Source organism: Mchenga conophoros, linkage group LG7, assembly GCF_057382185.1.
Source record: "Mchenga conophoros isolate Kocher_MC1m ecotype Shallow Benthic linkage group LG7, M_conophoros_male_GT1.1, whole genome shotgun sequence".
Lineage (NCBI taxonomy): Eukaryota > Metazoa > Chordata > Actinopteri > Cichliformes > Cichlidae > Mchenga > Mchenga conophoros.
In genome coordinates, this window is record NC_140532.1 from 53,151,702 (window position 1) to 53,167,486 (window position 15,785).

At 39.9% G+C, this 15,785-nt stretch overlaps 1 protein-coding gene across 1 annotated transcript in view; it reads right to left on the reverse strand.

Moving 5' to 3' along the window:
* Positions 1-15,785, reverse strand: part of arhgef28a (Rho guanine nucleotide exchange factor (GEF) 28a) — a 51,752-nt gene that overhangs the window by 20,434 nt on the left and 15,533 nt on the right. The window contains exons 7-16 of the mRNA XM_085280116.1: positions 14,417-14,486; positions 12,104-12,150; positions 11,900-11,972; positions 5,650-5,756; positions 5,266-5,537; positions 5,007-5,190; positions 4,796-4,904; positions 3,755-3,841; positions 1,614-1,656; positions 586-687 (exon numbers count right to left, since the gene is read on the reverse strand). Of these exons, the coding sequence (XP_085136242.1) occupies positions 586-687; positions 1,614-1,656; positions 3,755-3,841; positions 4,796-4,904; positions 5,007-5,190; positions 5,266-5,537; positions 5,650-5,756; positions 11,900-11,972; positions 12,104-12,150; positions 14,417-14,486 (1,094 nt within the window). The remainder of the gene's footprint in view (positions 1-585; positions 688-1,613; positions 1,657-3,754; positions 3,842-4,795; positions 4,905-5,006; positions 5,191-5,265; positions 5,538-5,649; positions 5,757-11,899; positions 11,973-12,103; positions 12,151-14,416; positions 14,487-15,785) is intronic.

The following is a 15,785-nucleotide window of genomic DNA, read 5'->3' on the forward strand; positions in this document are numbered from 1 at the left end:
ACAGAGAAATGCTGGGTATGATCCAAGTAACACCATCTCCACAGTAAAGCATGGAGGTGGAAACATTATGCTTTGGGGCTATTTTTCTGCTAAGGTTACAGGACACAAGTGCACTAAGAAACCAATGAATGAATCTATATTGTACCAAGCCATGTTTTGCTTGGGGATCAAATACTTATGACAAGCAAATCATTTTTTTGGTTGATATTCAAAAAAATGATTGAGACTGTTGCCAGTTAGAAAACTTCAAATTCAGTAAGAGATTAAATAATTACTTCCCCCACTCTACAAGCACAGACCAAATAACAAGTTCTCCATTTCTGCAACACTTTGCTGTGAAAGCAGGTAAAAAAAAAAACAACTAAGAACTGTTAGAAGTTAGAGACATGCATGACAAAGAAAGACATTCGGTGCATATTGTTAAAAGATCCTAATTCTGTTCCTGTTCTGCTGTTAGAGGAAATGTGGTTTGTTGACAGGAGGTACACGTGCTGTAGGTTTTGTTACGTTTTTTAACGGTTAGTCTTTTATGTCAGATGGTTAATGACGCGGAACCAGGCAAACAGAGGTGGATCCCCCACATACTCTTTGAGAAACTCAGACAGGGTGAGATGTTGTAGGGACTCTGCCAGCTCCATGCTGCCTTCATCATCAGCAGACTGGGCACGCTTACGAAACTTGATCTCCCTGTAAAGAACAGCGCCATAACACACCATGTTTATAAATTCTCTGCCACTAGAGTAGCTTTGTATGAGTCACAGTTCAAAATAATCCTTATTTATCCAACACCGGGCTTTGGTAAAACAAAAAAACAAAAAAACCCAAGAGTTTTCTTCTGTAAACAGGAGAGCTGAACATCAGATTGGCCCTCTCTGCTCCTGAGATGATCACATTAAGGATATCTACTCTCTTTGACATCATAGAGATCCTAGAGTAAGGAAAGCTGTGCGAGTGAGTGTTTAGGGCAGTCAGAATCCCAGGAATTTGTCTCACAGGGATTACTTTTGCATAGTTTGTCATCATTATACAAAACTATGAGCATCTGCCATTGTTATAAAACATCCACATAACCAGAAAGTTGAAGCGCAAAGTAGGTCCACTTAAAAGTGATTGATAAGTAATATCAATTGGCTTTTCTTCTTTAATGGAAGAACTGGAAACTGTGCTTTCATATTTAAATCATAAACATTTCAACTCAGTGATGAAAAACACAGAGCAGCCTTGTGACACTGACAAAAAAATCAGGTTGGGTGTAGAGCAGGGTCACATTGATATCTCTGCGTCACTACCGCTTTTGTCCCTAGAAAAAAAAATAGATCAAACACCAGTAATGCCAAAGAAAAGGCTCTGAGTCATCAGGACAAAAGAGCTTCACAAAAACCAGCAGCCAAGTTCACAGAGCGCCTGCTGTCACCAAGCAACCTGGTCATGATAGTTACCTACATATGCTGCGCTTGGGATTGCAAATTTATTGACGCATACGGCACTTTCAATTAAGAGCTCCAAAAGGTCACATCAGTTAGTGCTAGGAATCAAAAGGAGACAGAAAAGAGACCCTGGAACACAAAATGATCCTAATAACGTTGAGTAAATTAAATGCAAAGTATAAATACCTTTTCTCATGAGACTGATCTGATATACTGGAGGCTCTTGGCTCTGTGAACACAAAAAAGGGGAAGATGTTACTAAAGTTGAAAACAATAAAAAATAGATTATTGATAACCCAAAGAAAAACAGCAGGTAAAGTAATATTTAGACTAGGCAACAAGTTTTGTTGTCAGATTTATCAGATTTTATTTCCATTCTAGAGAAGCTGTTCAGTTTCATATGACAACATTTGAATACAGACACAATTGTTATGCAAAGCAACAAAGATGGTCCTCAGGTATCAAATCAGGACAGGATGATAATATGAAAAGCAGTAGCACAGACAGACAATCACAAGTGCTGACCCGCCAGAGACCCACAAGCAGTCATCGCTGCTGCGAAGCGAAGCTGTGTCGTGATTACGAAAGCCATACACAGACACAAAGACAAGCCAAGGTTATTACAGTTTGGTGATTCTAATTGAATTCTCTTTTTTAACTTTCTTTCTAATTTCTTGTTTCATGTGTTTTGATTGAAGAGCATTCGAGTATATTTTTACATTTTGCTGGTTTTTTAGGTTAATATGTGTTTTTTCTAAAGTCCGTATAAAACAAGAATAAATGTTTTCTGAATTTGTCACATCGCATAAAGTTGTGTTATTAAGTGTTTAATGTATATGATTAAAATATGATGAACAAATGAAGAAACTCAAGCGTTGAGGGCATTTGCAAAGACGACAAAACTACGCCCATCTGTGGGAAAGGTGCAGCCTCTCAAAAGTTGAAATACCAGTTGTGATTTGGTGAATGCATAACAGAAAATAAATGCATCCTAGCGGCAGTTTTAGAGTTTAAGCCAAAAAAGAAATTCCAGGCAACAATGCCCTACCCAAGAATCAACTTTTCCAGCAGACTGGTGTGTGGCCAAGTAGAGTAAGGCTGTCAGTAACAAAGACCCAAACATTATTTGGTAGTATTTCTTTGTCTCTCTAGAGTTAGATTAAATTGACAGATATGCTCCAAGCCATCTAAGTTGAAGTGGCAGTCATTGTGTAAACTATTCTCAAATTTCAGGTTCATGTTTCTTTTGTAGTAGTTTATATTTGCACACGAATAAAGACTGTACTTTTGTGCTTCGTGGGGGAAAAAAGAATTTAAATATGATACGCATCCAGCAGGCAATGTAATATTACTATAGGTTACTGTTACTAATTGGTTTTCCCTCATTGACAATTTGCATTTTTTGCTCAATATCAGCCCTAATTACCCCATTATATAGATTTTAGGCTAACATTGAACCTTAGTTGATAGTAAATAGCAAGCTATCATAGTACCGTATCATCCCAATGGAGCACTTTGCTCCCAGACTTCTAGTGTACTTGTGGTAGAATGGGAGGCAGAGCCTTCAGCTTTCAGGCCCCTCTTCTGAGCTCCCAGTTGAATTTAAGAGACAGACACCCGCTTTACTTCAAGATTAGGATTAAAAGTTAAGAGCTGGGTCAGGTGTCCCTGAATCCTTGCTTAGTTACGCTGCAATAGGCCAGGCTGCTGGGGGCTTCCAGTGATGTATTGAGTGTTTTTCCTTCACACTTGTTTTTATACACCAATCTGAATTTAATCATTAATTATTATGGACCTCTTTCACAGTGTGTCTTTTGTGCTGTCTCCCTCCACTCACAGGCTCAGAGAGGGGCAGCCGTCTGCTGCCATCTGGTTCCACAGGAAGTTTCTTCCATGCAAATGGGACTATTTCCCTTCCCACTGTCGCAAAGTGCTTACGGATAGTGGGTCAACCGATTGTTGGGGTTGTCTCTGTATTATTGTAGGGTCTTTACCTTACAATATAAAGTGACTTGAAGCAACTATTGTTGTGATTTGGCTCTATATAAATAAAATTGAATTTAAAATTAAATTGAATTATATGACTATTACTGCTTTTTCTCCACATTATTACCAAACTATTACCATGTTGTCATCAAGTTTCAATATAAAATTCTATCAAATTATGACTCAAGCCATTTTTCTTTTTTTTTTAAGAGTTGAATCAGTTTACAATAATAACCTTGACTCGCCCCTCCCACACATATGCAAGCATTAACAGTGACAGTGGCATGCAGGCTTTGCTGGGCCTTAGCACAATGTGACGGCTGCAGGTGTCCAGTACTTACTACCAGGGTGGAGCAAAGACAGAGATTTAGACAGAGAGAGGGCCTGAAGAAGAGATCGGCTGTGGCTGACACTGTGGTGCACGGCATCTACAGGGCACAGTGGATAGAGGAGTGCTCATAGATCAACTAAAGACACTTGAGACTATCAGCATGTACAGTCAACTCTAAGCTAAAAGCTGTTAAACAGTACTTAAACTTTAATTTCATTCAGTTTCGTAAACTTGTTTTGAATAAAAACTACTAATAACAACTATGTAAAGAAAAACCTTAAACTTTGATTGACATTTGGGGAAAAAAGTGTTTGCTTGTTTTTGTTTTTTAAATGGTTGCCACTGTTATGTCTACGCATTTCATATGAAGCTGGAGGCAGTAGCCAGTTACCAGCTGGCTCACCATTTTAACAGGAAACAGCTAGCCTGGCTCTGCTGGAAGCTAGCAAAATCCATCTAATTTGTTTAGTCCGCACAAAGAACACTGTTTAAAAATGATAAATTGTGTTTTTCCAGGAGAAGTTTTCTGCCAGACTATTTCTTGTCTAGGTCTGGTACACTCATTGTGATGTCAGGACTCCAGAAATAACTGACTCCAGCCAAGAATTTGTCTGTCACATATAAGCACCCCTTTTATTAAATGCATAACGTACTAATTTGTGAACTATAACTGTTGCAGGTAGATTAGCTTACACCCGCTGTTTCCACCTTTAGATAAAGATAGATATTTTTTCTCTGTACATTTATTTACTATACAGACAAGAGGCTGAATGTTCTCAAATGCAGGAACGTGAACAAGCATATTTCCCATTCAAACCACTAATTTACTTAGAGTTGACTGTACATTATATTAGTTGTAAGGCTATCTAGTTCAGCTGATCTGTCACTTGAAAGCTAATTTAAAATTAGCTAAATAGAATTCTCACCAACCAACGATGTGAGACTACCCCATCAGTGACAGACAAAAAAAGCAAAATAAAAAGGTTAATTGGAAATGTTATTAGTCATGTGTTAAACTTTTATCATGCTCAACGATCTGAGCGTTACTAACCGGGGCTGATATCTGAGGCTTGGTTATCTCGAGTAAAACGAGCCGGACGTAAGCTGATTTTGGAGGAGTAGGAATATGATCGCAATCGAAGGCCCTCGTCAACCAGTTCCTACATGAGAAACAAGTAATGTTTGAAAGCATGAGTATAAAACTTGTAGAGCACTTCATGTACGGATAAGCCGAAGTACTTAATGAGAGGATGGTATATTACTTGTGAAGTGGGTTCATATGCTGATGCAGACTGGCTGCGGGTGCAAGTGAGATCAGGAGAGGGAAGAGGGAAAGTTTCCTCTTTGTCTTCACTTCTCTCCACATCGGATGAGAGTGGGGAAAGCGGAGACTTTGGCCCGACGCTTTCTTCTTCACTGTCCACTTCCAGAGCCACCAGACTGGGACTGGAGTTATAAATGACAAATTAGTTAGACACTATCGGTACACACAACGCACCGGAGAAGACATCTGATTAATACCTGAGGTCACAGGTCTCCATTGGTGGACTGCCTCTCTGATCGGCCTGCTCGGAGGAGGCGGGACGGATCAGCCTTGTGAGGGCCAGATCGACAGGTGAAAGCAGGGGAGAGCCGGATGCAGAGGATGGGTAGAAGTCTTCTGAAAAGGGCGGAGGGGTATCGGTGGCTAAAAGAATTTCCTCCGAGTTGATGGTATCCCATGAACTGCCATCTGTCCCTGTACTGTACCTCGTCACTCCACTGACATTGTATTTAATGTCAACATCATTCGCCTGAGGTGAAAACATAAGGCGGGACAGGAAAGAGCAAAAAGAAAGAAATTTATTAAGCAGCAAAGCAAAAACTGAAATTTTATAACTAAAAAGAAAGAGAATGACGTATGACCTGTGCGATGGTGTGGCCGCTGCTGTGGATCGCAGAGAGCAGAGGGTGGGCAGCTTCCTGAGTGAACTGGCTCTGTACTTCACTGGACGGCATGCGATCTCCATTTACTATGACAAGCATAAGAGATTCACTTTGGTTTAGAATAATTCAAACAGACTACTTCTTCTTGTCACACACACACACACCACTTTCTTAGTAAAGATCAACTACTGCACACTCTTGATTACAATAATTCCTCCCAGCATCAGCCCCATCAGCCAGAAACTAGAGAGAGACGGCTCTCAAGGGCAGGATAAAATAATCAGGCGACTTATCCACACAAACAAATCAAGGAAACTTCACCATGACGTGGTCAAAAAAGCATGTCATCAAAATAGACCTTTGAATCATTTTTGCTTCTCTCTCCTGCTTTTTTCTGTTATTTGAAGTCTTTTTTAAACCATAATTCAGTCATCCTATTGCTTAAATGTCATGGCTTAACACGCATAAAGCAAAAACGTGATGACCTTTAAGGGGTTGTTTTTATAGAAACTTCCACATATGATCCTTTCAGGCAGCCTGTTTGTTTTCTGAGGGGGGAAAAAAAGCAGATTACTGATTTGCACTGAGTCATGCTCACTATCACTCTCTCTCTCTTTCCTTCAAGTGCTAGGTCAACACAGTGTTTATGAACACTCATTCTTAGCAATATTCAGAAATACAGGCAGTGACCTTGGTTAGATTTTAGATTTGAGCTCATAAAAATCCAATGATGAAAAATAAAAGAAACAATGTTGCCAAAGTTTTATATCCATGTGCATGGGGGTTTTTTCCCCAAAATTGAAGAGGTCATAAATACTTGAAATCAGAGTTGAAGTTGTTAGACTTGCTTGGCACTGAAGAGAGGCACGCATCTCTGTCTTAATCTCACCTTTCAAATCTGATCTGTTTTCCTTTTAAGATAAGAGAGATAAGATAGAACTTTATTAATCCCTCGGGTGGGTTCCTCTGGGAAATTCGATTTCCAAAAAAGCACAGCACCGACAGAAGTTACAGAGTTATACACACACACATATATATAAATACAGAGACAATATAAATAAAATATACGAAGGGGATAAATAGAATAAATAGGAATAAAAATAAAAATACAAGTGAATTGCACATTTCAAGTATTGAGTCTATTGCACCGTTGACTATTTACAAAAGTATTGCACAAAAGGTATTGCACAGTGAGGTGAAGAGGCACTACAGCTTAGTTGTTCCCTCCTTTGTCCTCCTGTTTCCCCTCCCTCTCCCCTCCAGAGAGGAGTTAAACAGTTTGATGGCGTGTGGGACAAAGGAGTTTTTAAGTCTGTTAGTTCTTGTCTTTGGGAGAAGCAACCTGTCACTGAACAGACTCTTCTGGTTGTTAATGGCCGTGTGCAGAGGATGCCCAGCATTGTCCATAATGTCCATCAGTTTCTTTAATGTCCTTTTCTCTGCCACTGTCACCAGAGTGTCCAGCTTCATGCCGACCACAGAGCTAGCCCTCCTGATCAGTTTCTCCAGCCTGGATGAGTCCTTCTTTGCTGTGCTGCTCCCCCAGCACACCACAGCATAGAAAAGTACTCCAGCAACCACCGACTGGTAAAACATTTTGTCGCCATATTAATATTTTGTGACATTTTCTGGTCACTGAGCCTATTATACATGGTTAGGATCTGTTTGCGTGTGCTGCCTCTGGCATTCGGGAGTTATTTTGCCAATTAATAATCTCTTTTTAGGGCGACATAACATTAATATCTACTTTGTCTTAAAGTTTCTAAACACTACATACTTTGGTATTTAGACAGAAGTGAGGTTTTAGGACTGGTCAGAGTTTGTGTAGAAAGGAACAGTTAGTTCCAGGAGGCTGACGCAGGGAACTGGCAGTTACATCAAGGTTCCGATCTTGGAGTTAATGACCAGCAGGGGACGACACCTTTTCCTGCATACAGACTTTTGCTTGTATAGAAGTCTACGGCAGTGTTTCCCAACTACAGTGCCGTGGCACATAGGTGTGCCATGAGAAATGGTTAGGTGTGTCATGGAAGATTATCTGGTTCCACCTGATTTGTACTCTAAGCGATCGGCGTAACGGGCAGAACAATTACATTCTCTTCCACTAGAGGGCAGTACAACCAGTACTACAACTACAACTGCTCTAATTAAATGGGTTGATAACTGCCAATAAAACAGAAGAAGACAAAGAAGAAATTATATAATAGTCATGCTGTGAGTGAGAAAACACAGCGCGTAATAGCAATAGATAAATATTTGAAAAGAAAAAGTAGTCAATCTGACCTGGGTCCTGGGAAAAATTCCAACCCAGATGAAGTCCCTAGCATGAGTAGTGGCCAGAAGAAAGCAAAAACGGTATAATGGGGACAAACGGAGCCAATTCTGCTTTACCTGGTGCGCAGGGGGAAATGATCAATATGCTTTTTGTGACATTTTTGTTTGGTGGTGTGCCGTGTGATTTTTCTAATGTGAAATATGTGCAGTGGCTCCAAAAGGTTGGGAAACACTGGTCTACGGTCCTGTGCTCCCTCACTACGTGACCTCAATCGACATTTTTGTGATGACTCCCAGAGGACAATCACTAGTTTCAGACTATAGTGACTAAAACATGAATTTTATAATGTGAATCAGTCATTAACCGATGAGCATGCGGTGCTCTTTCACAGTCAGAATCATACCATATTCATCAGCTTGGGTTTCAAAACACTAAAATCACAAAAAAAGCTCAGTTTAAGTCTTCATAACAAGATGAACCAGTGGGTAACATACCATTAGGTACTTTTTTATAGTGTCTATGGTCCCAGCAGCTCCCTTATTTTGCAAGGGGTCGCCTTAGATACATTCAGTGACTCCCTGAAGAGTTTGTGGGTGATAACAAGCTATTATACTGACCAGAGGTCTGAGGTAATGAAGTACAAATACTTGGTTACTGTACTTAAGCAGAACAGCACAATTCACCATTACTCCACACTTCAAAATATTAAACCAATATGAGTCTAGATGGAGGTAACAATAGCTCATGAAAAACTGTCTCATTGGTGTATCCATTACAAGGGCTTTCTGCCTACACAGAGATGAAAAAGGCAAATATCTAAAAAATTTATGCATCGTTTATATCACTATGCTCAAGTTAAAATGGGTCGGAATGATCTGGAATGGCGTTTTTAGTCCAGATGTACATAAGTTGCGGTCACTGTACTTCAGCGTTTAGCTAGCACTACAATAGGAGGAGCAAGCATTTTAAGCATTTTAAGTAATTTAAAATGCAGTGTCACTAACAGTTCAACACACATCAGCAAACACACAAACTGTTTGTGTGCAGTTTGTCACACAGTGTGTTGCTAGCTAAAGGTGCAGCTGTTGCATTTCACAGGAAGAAAAGATAACTTCACTCAGACATGGAGAAAGATGTAAGAAAGAAAAAGATGTAGAAAGACGGGCCGGACAAAGGATGTAATGTCCTCATTTTTAAAAATATGACACTGGATCCGTATATGATGTGAATACAGTAAAGCACTGTACTGGGCTGGTGCACAGCCGGTGACGTGTTCCTGGTCAGAGTTGGTTTACATAAAGGGTAGCAGAGATTAAATTGAATTTAAGATGATGATGCTTTGGTTCATTCAACTTTTATAATACTGTCTAGTATAATGATAGTATAAACAGTACACTGCCAGTGTAGGGAACGGAAATCAGAGAAGCTAGCTCATGAAAAATTTGCTTACAGCTTGTTCAATTCAGTTGTGTAAATCCACAAAGACCAGCAGCAACATAGGTCAGCTGATCACAGCATGTACACAAAGAACACAGCTCACAATAATAAACAGGAGTAGAGCTCAGAATAGAAATGACTGAGTTCCCTCCAGTGAAATCCCACTTTAATGTTGGACTGTACTCATTTCCCTGTTCAAAAAAAGTTTGTATTCTCATGTGTTAATATCATTTAATTATTTAATTACTTTATTAATATAGCACAAGGTTCAGTTTACTTTTTTACAAAAATAGCTGCCCTCCAAAAAGCTACTTTTAACTTTTTTAATCTGAGCACATCCAGAGCTTGTAATTTTTCACTTTTACTTGGGTAAAGAATTTGAATCAGTGCTTTGACTTTTACCAAAGTAATTTCAACACAAGTATGTGTACTAGTAAAAAATGCTTTTACTTTTGACACCCCTGTCTATGACACTGTCAGATATTTTAATCTATATTTTATTGGTGTTCAGATATTTTTTTCTCTTGCTTTTTTCTGAATCTTATTTTTTCTTTTTTTCTAATCTGCATTAGTGGTTTCCAGTTAACTTCAGATGAATCTTGTCTTTAGTGCCTATTAGAAAATGTGAGCGTTTGGTTTAGATTAAAGGTAAGGCAGATTAAGCTTCTTTGTATAACTCTGCATGTATTTATACAAAAATACACACTATAATGCCTGCCACATGATCTGTATATTGTGCAGAACAAAAAAAACACAACAGTAATGTGACCGTTGACTATGAAATGTAGTAATTTAAAGTAGCCTGAACAATGTCTCAAAGTAAAGTCCTGTTGAACGTGTACAGTGTACATAATTACTTGGGCAACTGTGAGGGAGTGGTGGTTGGCATTTTTATTTTAAACACGTGGAAAATTGCCTTCCTTGATGAGTGCACTTTCCACCCAGACTTTGATGTCTGGACCTGCCATGGCTGCACTAATGTAAAGGAAATCCTGGGCATCACAGAGGCATTTCCTCTTTGCTGCTCTCACACAGTGAAGACATACAAGTAGCGCACATGGAGCTCAAATATACAAGGCAGACTTCTCATATAGTTCCATGACTTTTATCTTGTTTTTATGTATCTGCTGTGACCTTTAAGTAGAACCTTTCACACAGGCAAAAACAAAGAACCACGATTCCAGTACTGGATCTAATGGTGACAGACACAAGCAGCACAAGTCTCGGCTGGTAGACTAATCGTAACACAAGCTAGCTCCAACAATAACTGCCACCGCTGAGTTATGTCAGTGAAACATGAGAAACTGTTATGATCATTTCAACAGATCTGGAAAAAACAATAACTCCAAATGACACTTTTTCACCACAGTAGCCCCAAGACACTGTCATCCCATCTAAAGCACTCAGGCCAAAAGAGAGTTTAAGAACTTGAGGAATATAAGGAGAAATCTGCAATCTGTGGAAAACAATGGGATCGATGCCTCGTGTTTTTCACGCGACACTACTTGACGCTGACACTTTATCGTAAACGCACACACATAATTTCATTTATACAGCATTTACAAGCGCCATTGAGTAGCACCAGAGCCTCTCCAAAGTTTACAACAAACTCTTCATTCTTCCACAGCATCACACAGGAAAATTAGCATTCGCAGTAACCGTGGTGACACCCGAAACACTTTAGCATCCTTTTCAACTTTTTTTTACTAGCCAATGAGCTTCAGCTTATATAGTCTTGAGTAGATGTTGGATTTAAAAGGGAATCAGTGTAAATGCATGTGTCTTATCTGAAATGTCAGCTTTTGTAAGCCGAGGACACTTTAGCTTGTTAACATTCCACCTCTTGCTTCGAGTACACAGCTCTACTGTCTGATCCAGGAGAGAATCGGGGGAGGGGATGGCAGGGCGACAAACCAGAGGGGGGGGGGGGGCATCTCATAGCTCAGACAAAGTCTGAGTGGGACAAGCCTGACCCCATTCCTGTCTTTGTCCCACTGACAGGGCAGATTCCTGGACCCCTGGATTGAGTCATTATGGAGCCAGTGCGGGTAAAGACACAACCAGCATCATCCAAAGACTCCCGGAGGACAATATGTCCATTTAATAAACGAATACCACCTCTGTGCCTAATACAGAAGCCCATCCCTGTCTGTGCCTGTGAAGCAGCAACCGCATCGATTTCCAATGATGTGATTCAAAACAGAGCTTCGCATATTGTGCTAAGACCACGAGAGAAACAGTTCCTCCCCAGGCTTCTGTACTAGCTTAATATGTTCTGTTCCCACACCCCGCTGTTCAGTGCAGCCACAAATATGTTGTTGTATTTTTTATGGATTACCCATTCATCATTTAATCCAGATGCTGAAGAGTTACTGCCGTAATATTAAAACGGAAAATAAAAAGTTGTGATTGCTGGGCCAAAACGTTGGACCAGTGAATAAATCATCTGAAAATACTTGAAGCAGAGGTCGAAGAGAAGAGAAGAGAAGAGAAGAGAAGAGAAGAGAAGAGAGTTACCAGATAATGAGGATGAGTACTCTTCTTCATCATCATCGTCATCTAAAGACAGGACGAGCTGCTCTTCAAAAACCTTTAAGCAAACACAAAAAGCATGCACACCATTTCACTAAATTTACATATAGTTTACTTGAAAAAGTCATAAATGCATATGGCTGCATTCAAAAATCTGCAAACATCTACAACGTATGTATGTATACTCACACTGTCCACGAGCACATGCTCTTTCACATGTTGTTCCTTGTTGATGCCTGTGCAAAAGAAAAACACTTAACCAAAAGCTGAAGCCTGACACACAAACACCCTCATCTTCCTCCTCCTCCTCCTCTTGCTGCTGCTGCTACTCTAAAAAAGAGAGTTATGTGGAAGGCACAACATCAGGTTCTCTGGATGTGACTCTGCTATCCAGGAATGGAAAACTAACCAATCAGACTTTGCGCTCGTCCAAACCAGCAGGTCCAGAGAAAGAGCACAAGCTCCCTACTGTGGAGCTGTTATTTCAAGAGGATTAATGGACGGCTGCTAGAGTCGCGACGGGGTTAAGGTCAATACCGTGGTACACTTCCTGCTTCCCTTTATGAGTCGATGCTGCCACCTGCCATCTCTATGGTTACCAAAAAGAGTAGCCACAGGTTGAAGAAACACAAAATGTGTGTGTGCATCGAAGATTAGCAAAGATTACTCTCTGCATGTCTGCATGCCAGCCTGAACATGTCACCGCAGGGAAAGAGAAACAATGTGCTTCTTCGGTTTTCTCTGAAGGCTCAGATGTGCTGTGGCTGTGCCTTTTATGGTGTCTGTTGAAAGTGTTTTTCTAGTCTCTTTAGGTCCTAAGTGATGGATGTCTGATCATACCACTGTTTGCTCAAGTGAATCTGTGGCTGTTCATTTTTCCACTGCTCCAGAGTAAAGTCTCCAAACTTGCATGCCACCGCAGGCAGACAACACGCATGAGCTGTTTGCGCACGTGCAGATCAGTGTGATGACAATAGCAGGGTTGTAAGTAATTATTATTTTCATTATTGCAAAATCCTTTGATTGTTATTTTTGACAAATCAAACACTTTGTTTCGGCTACAAAGCATCAGAAAGCAGTTTAGAAATGACCGCTACAGGTTCTCAGAGCCTGGGATGAAGTCTTTATACTGCTAGACTGAGGGCCTTCAACATCTGCCAGAAAATGCTGAGGATTTTCTATGAGTCTGTTGTGGCCAGTGCGATCCTCTATGCTGTTGCATGCTGGGGGAGCAGGCTGAGGGTCGCAGATGCCAACAGACTTAATAAACTGATCCGTAAGGCCAGCAATGTTGTGGGGATGGAGCTGGACTCCCTCAAGGTGGTGTCGGAGAGGCGGATGCTGTCCAAGATAAAGACAATGTTGGATAACACCTCCCACCCACTCCATGACATGCTGGTCAGTCACAGGAGCACGTTCAGTGAGAGACTGAGATTACCGAAAAGCACCACTGAACGACACAGGAAATCATTCCTGCCTGTGGCCATCTCCCTGTACAACGCATCCACTTAACACACTGTTTGCTGCTACAGCTACACATGTTTCTTTTCCAACTATTTATTTATAAGTGACTTATGTATGTATGTATGTATATATATGTATATATTGTACTATTCTTAGTTAGTGTATTGTCTGTCTTGTCTTAATGTTGGTTTAAAATGGAGCACTGTAACAAAAAATAATTTCCCCCAGGGATCAATAAAGTATTCTGATTCTGATTCTGATTCTGATTTTGTCTGACTAAACAGTCCAAAGTCCAAATATGAGAGTAAGTGATCTGAAATATTGAAAAATGCAATGATCAGTTTATTATCTGTCAATCAAGAATTTGGATCATGACTAAGTTCATGGAAGAAACAGTACTGACATGTGTGTTTATGAACCTTTGTGTGTGTGTGTGTGTGTGTGTGTGTGGGGGGGGGGGGGGGGGGGGGGTGTTATACAGCCGGAAAGTCCATGTAATATGGGACAAGACACTGCTTTGGTGTGGACTGAGCTCAACCACTGCTTCTGTAGTAATAACATGGGTAAGAACAAACTTGATTAAAGCTATTGCTTATATTTACTGTCAATTAGTACGGTCGAAGACCATTCTTTATTCTAAAATCCATGATTCTAATCCAACATTTTTGGTGAAGACTTCCATTAAAGGTACAATCAGCTGCATTTTGAGGTTATTTAATAGAAGAAATACTGCTGTGCTCATAAATATAGACTGATTAGTGTGTAATTACATCTTCTAACGTACAAATTTGGAATTAATCCATAAAAATACACAGGAACAGACACCGGTTTGTGGATGCTGCCATGTTATCCCACCATCTTGGATACAGTGATAAATTGGACATGTGGTTAGAGACCGGCCCCATACAAAGTACACGAAAGGCTGGATAAACATTGGCCTAATATTTTTCAGATAAAAGCCTGAAAGTAATCAATTTCTCTGATATTATGAACACAAATTGACCACAATGCTACACATTAGTTTAATTCAGAACTTACCTTTGTTAGTCTGAACACCTTCATCTGTATCCCTCTTGCCCACCACAGTATCAGCTCTGAGCACATTGATCTTGGACAGAAACAGATGTTTGAGTAAATTAAAACTGCCATGAACTATACAAAGAAACATGACATTATGATAAAGTACAATTATTTAGTCACTACTGCAGTCTTACTATAATATGTGTATATACAAACTATGTATGGATGTATGTCCATATGTACTCACATACAGATGGGCCAATCTGAACCAAACTTTGCATGAACAACATCACACATCCATTATTAACATCACTATGTTTTTTATTTGCGTATTCATCATCCAGGAATGTCAAATGTCTCTGTTTGCGTTTGCTTCAGATGTGAAGTTCAGTGTAGGTCGGCCTTTGCTTTGTTTTTGCTAGTATATCAATATCAATGTCAATTTTGTTTATAGAGCGCATTTCATTGCATTTAAACTCAATGTGCTTAACACTATGGGTGGGTTTTGATTATCGATTTATCAATTAAAATCGATTCTAGCTTAGATAACGTGTTATCGATCCTGAATTGATTTTTTAACATAAATTTATTTTGCCCGAAACGCCAGAATCTCAGGTGAAACCTCACAAAATTTCAACAACCACCAAACAGCTAAAACAGTAAAAGAGAGCAGGAACACGGATTCTGCACAAAGACGTAAACACAACGCGCGGACCTGCCGACGGATCAGAATCAGTGAGATGTGGCTTTCTCACCCGACGGCACGGACTCTAAACAAACCTCTGTAACTTTGCTCTGCTTCACTTCAGCAGCATCAGGTAATGTTCATATGTTGTTTGATGACTTTCTTTCGTTTTTGATCTACTGCAGAATATTTTTAAGGTTATCTGCTATAAAATCCCAGGCAAGGAAAGTCGCCTTCATGTTTTTCTGTGTTTTATCCTCAGCTACTTTGACACAAAGGCATCTGCTGTGATGCTCACACTTTTGATAAAGTCTCAAGTGTCGGCTTTGTTTTTATAGCTATAAAAATATGGAAATGTACTGATACGTGATGAGAATTATAATATTTCTGACTGAGTCAAAATTTCCCAGATTCAAATCAAATCGAATCGAATCGATTCGGGACCTTGTGAATCAGAATCGAAACGATTCTAGAAATCAGTGACGACACCCAGTCCTACTTAACACACAGACACACACGTCCACACATAGATATTAATTATAAGCCTGTGAGAACAGAAACTCAAAATCTTTCTATTGGTTTTTCTGAGTGTAGACCCATTTGTAACTGACCTCAGGTCAGCAGGCATTATGTTCCAAAGAACAGGACCACATTGACTGAAAGCTCCCTCAGCTCACTTAGATCTAATTCTGGGAATAGTTA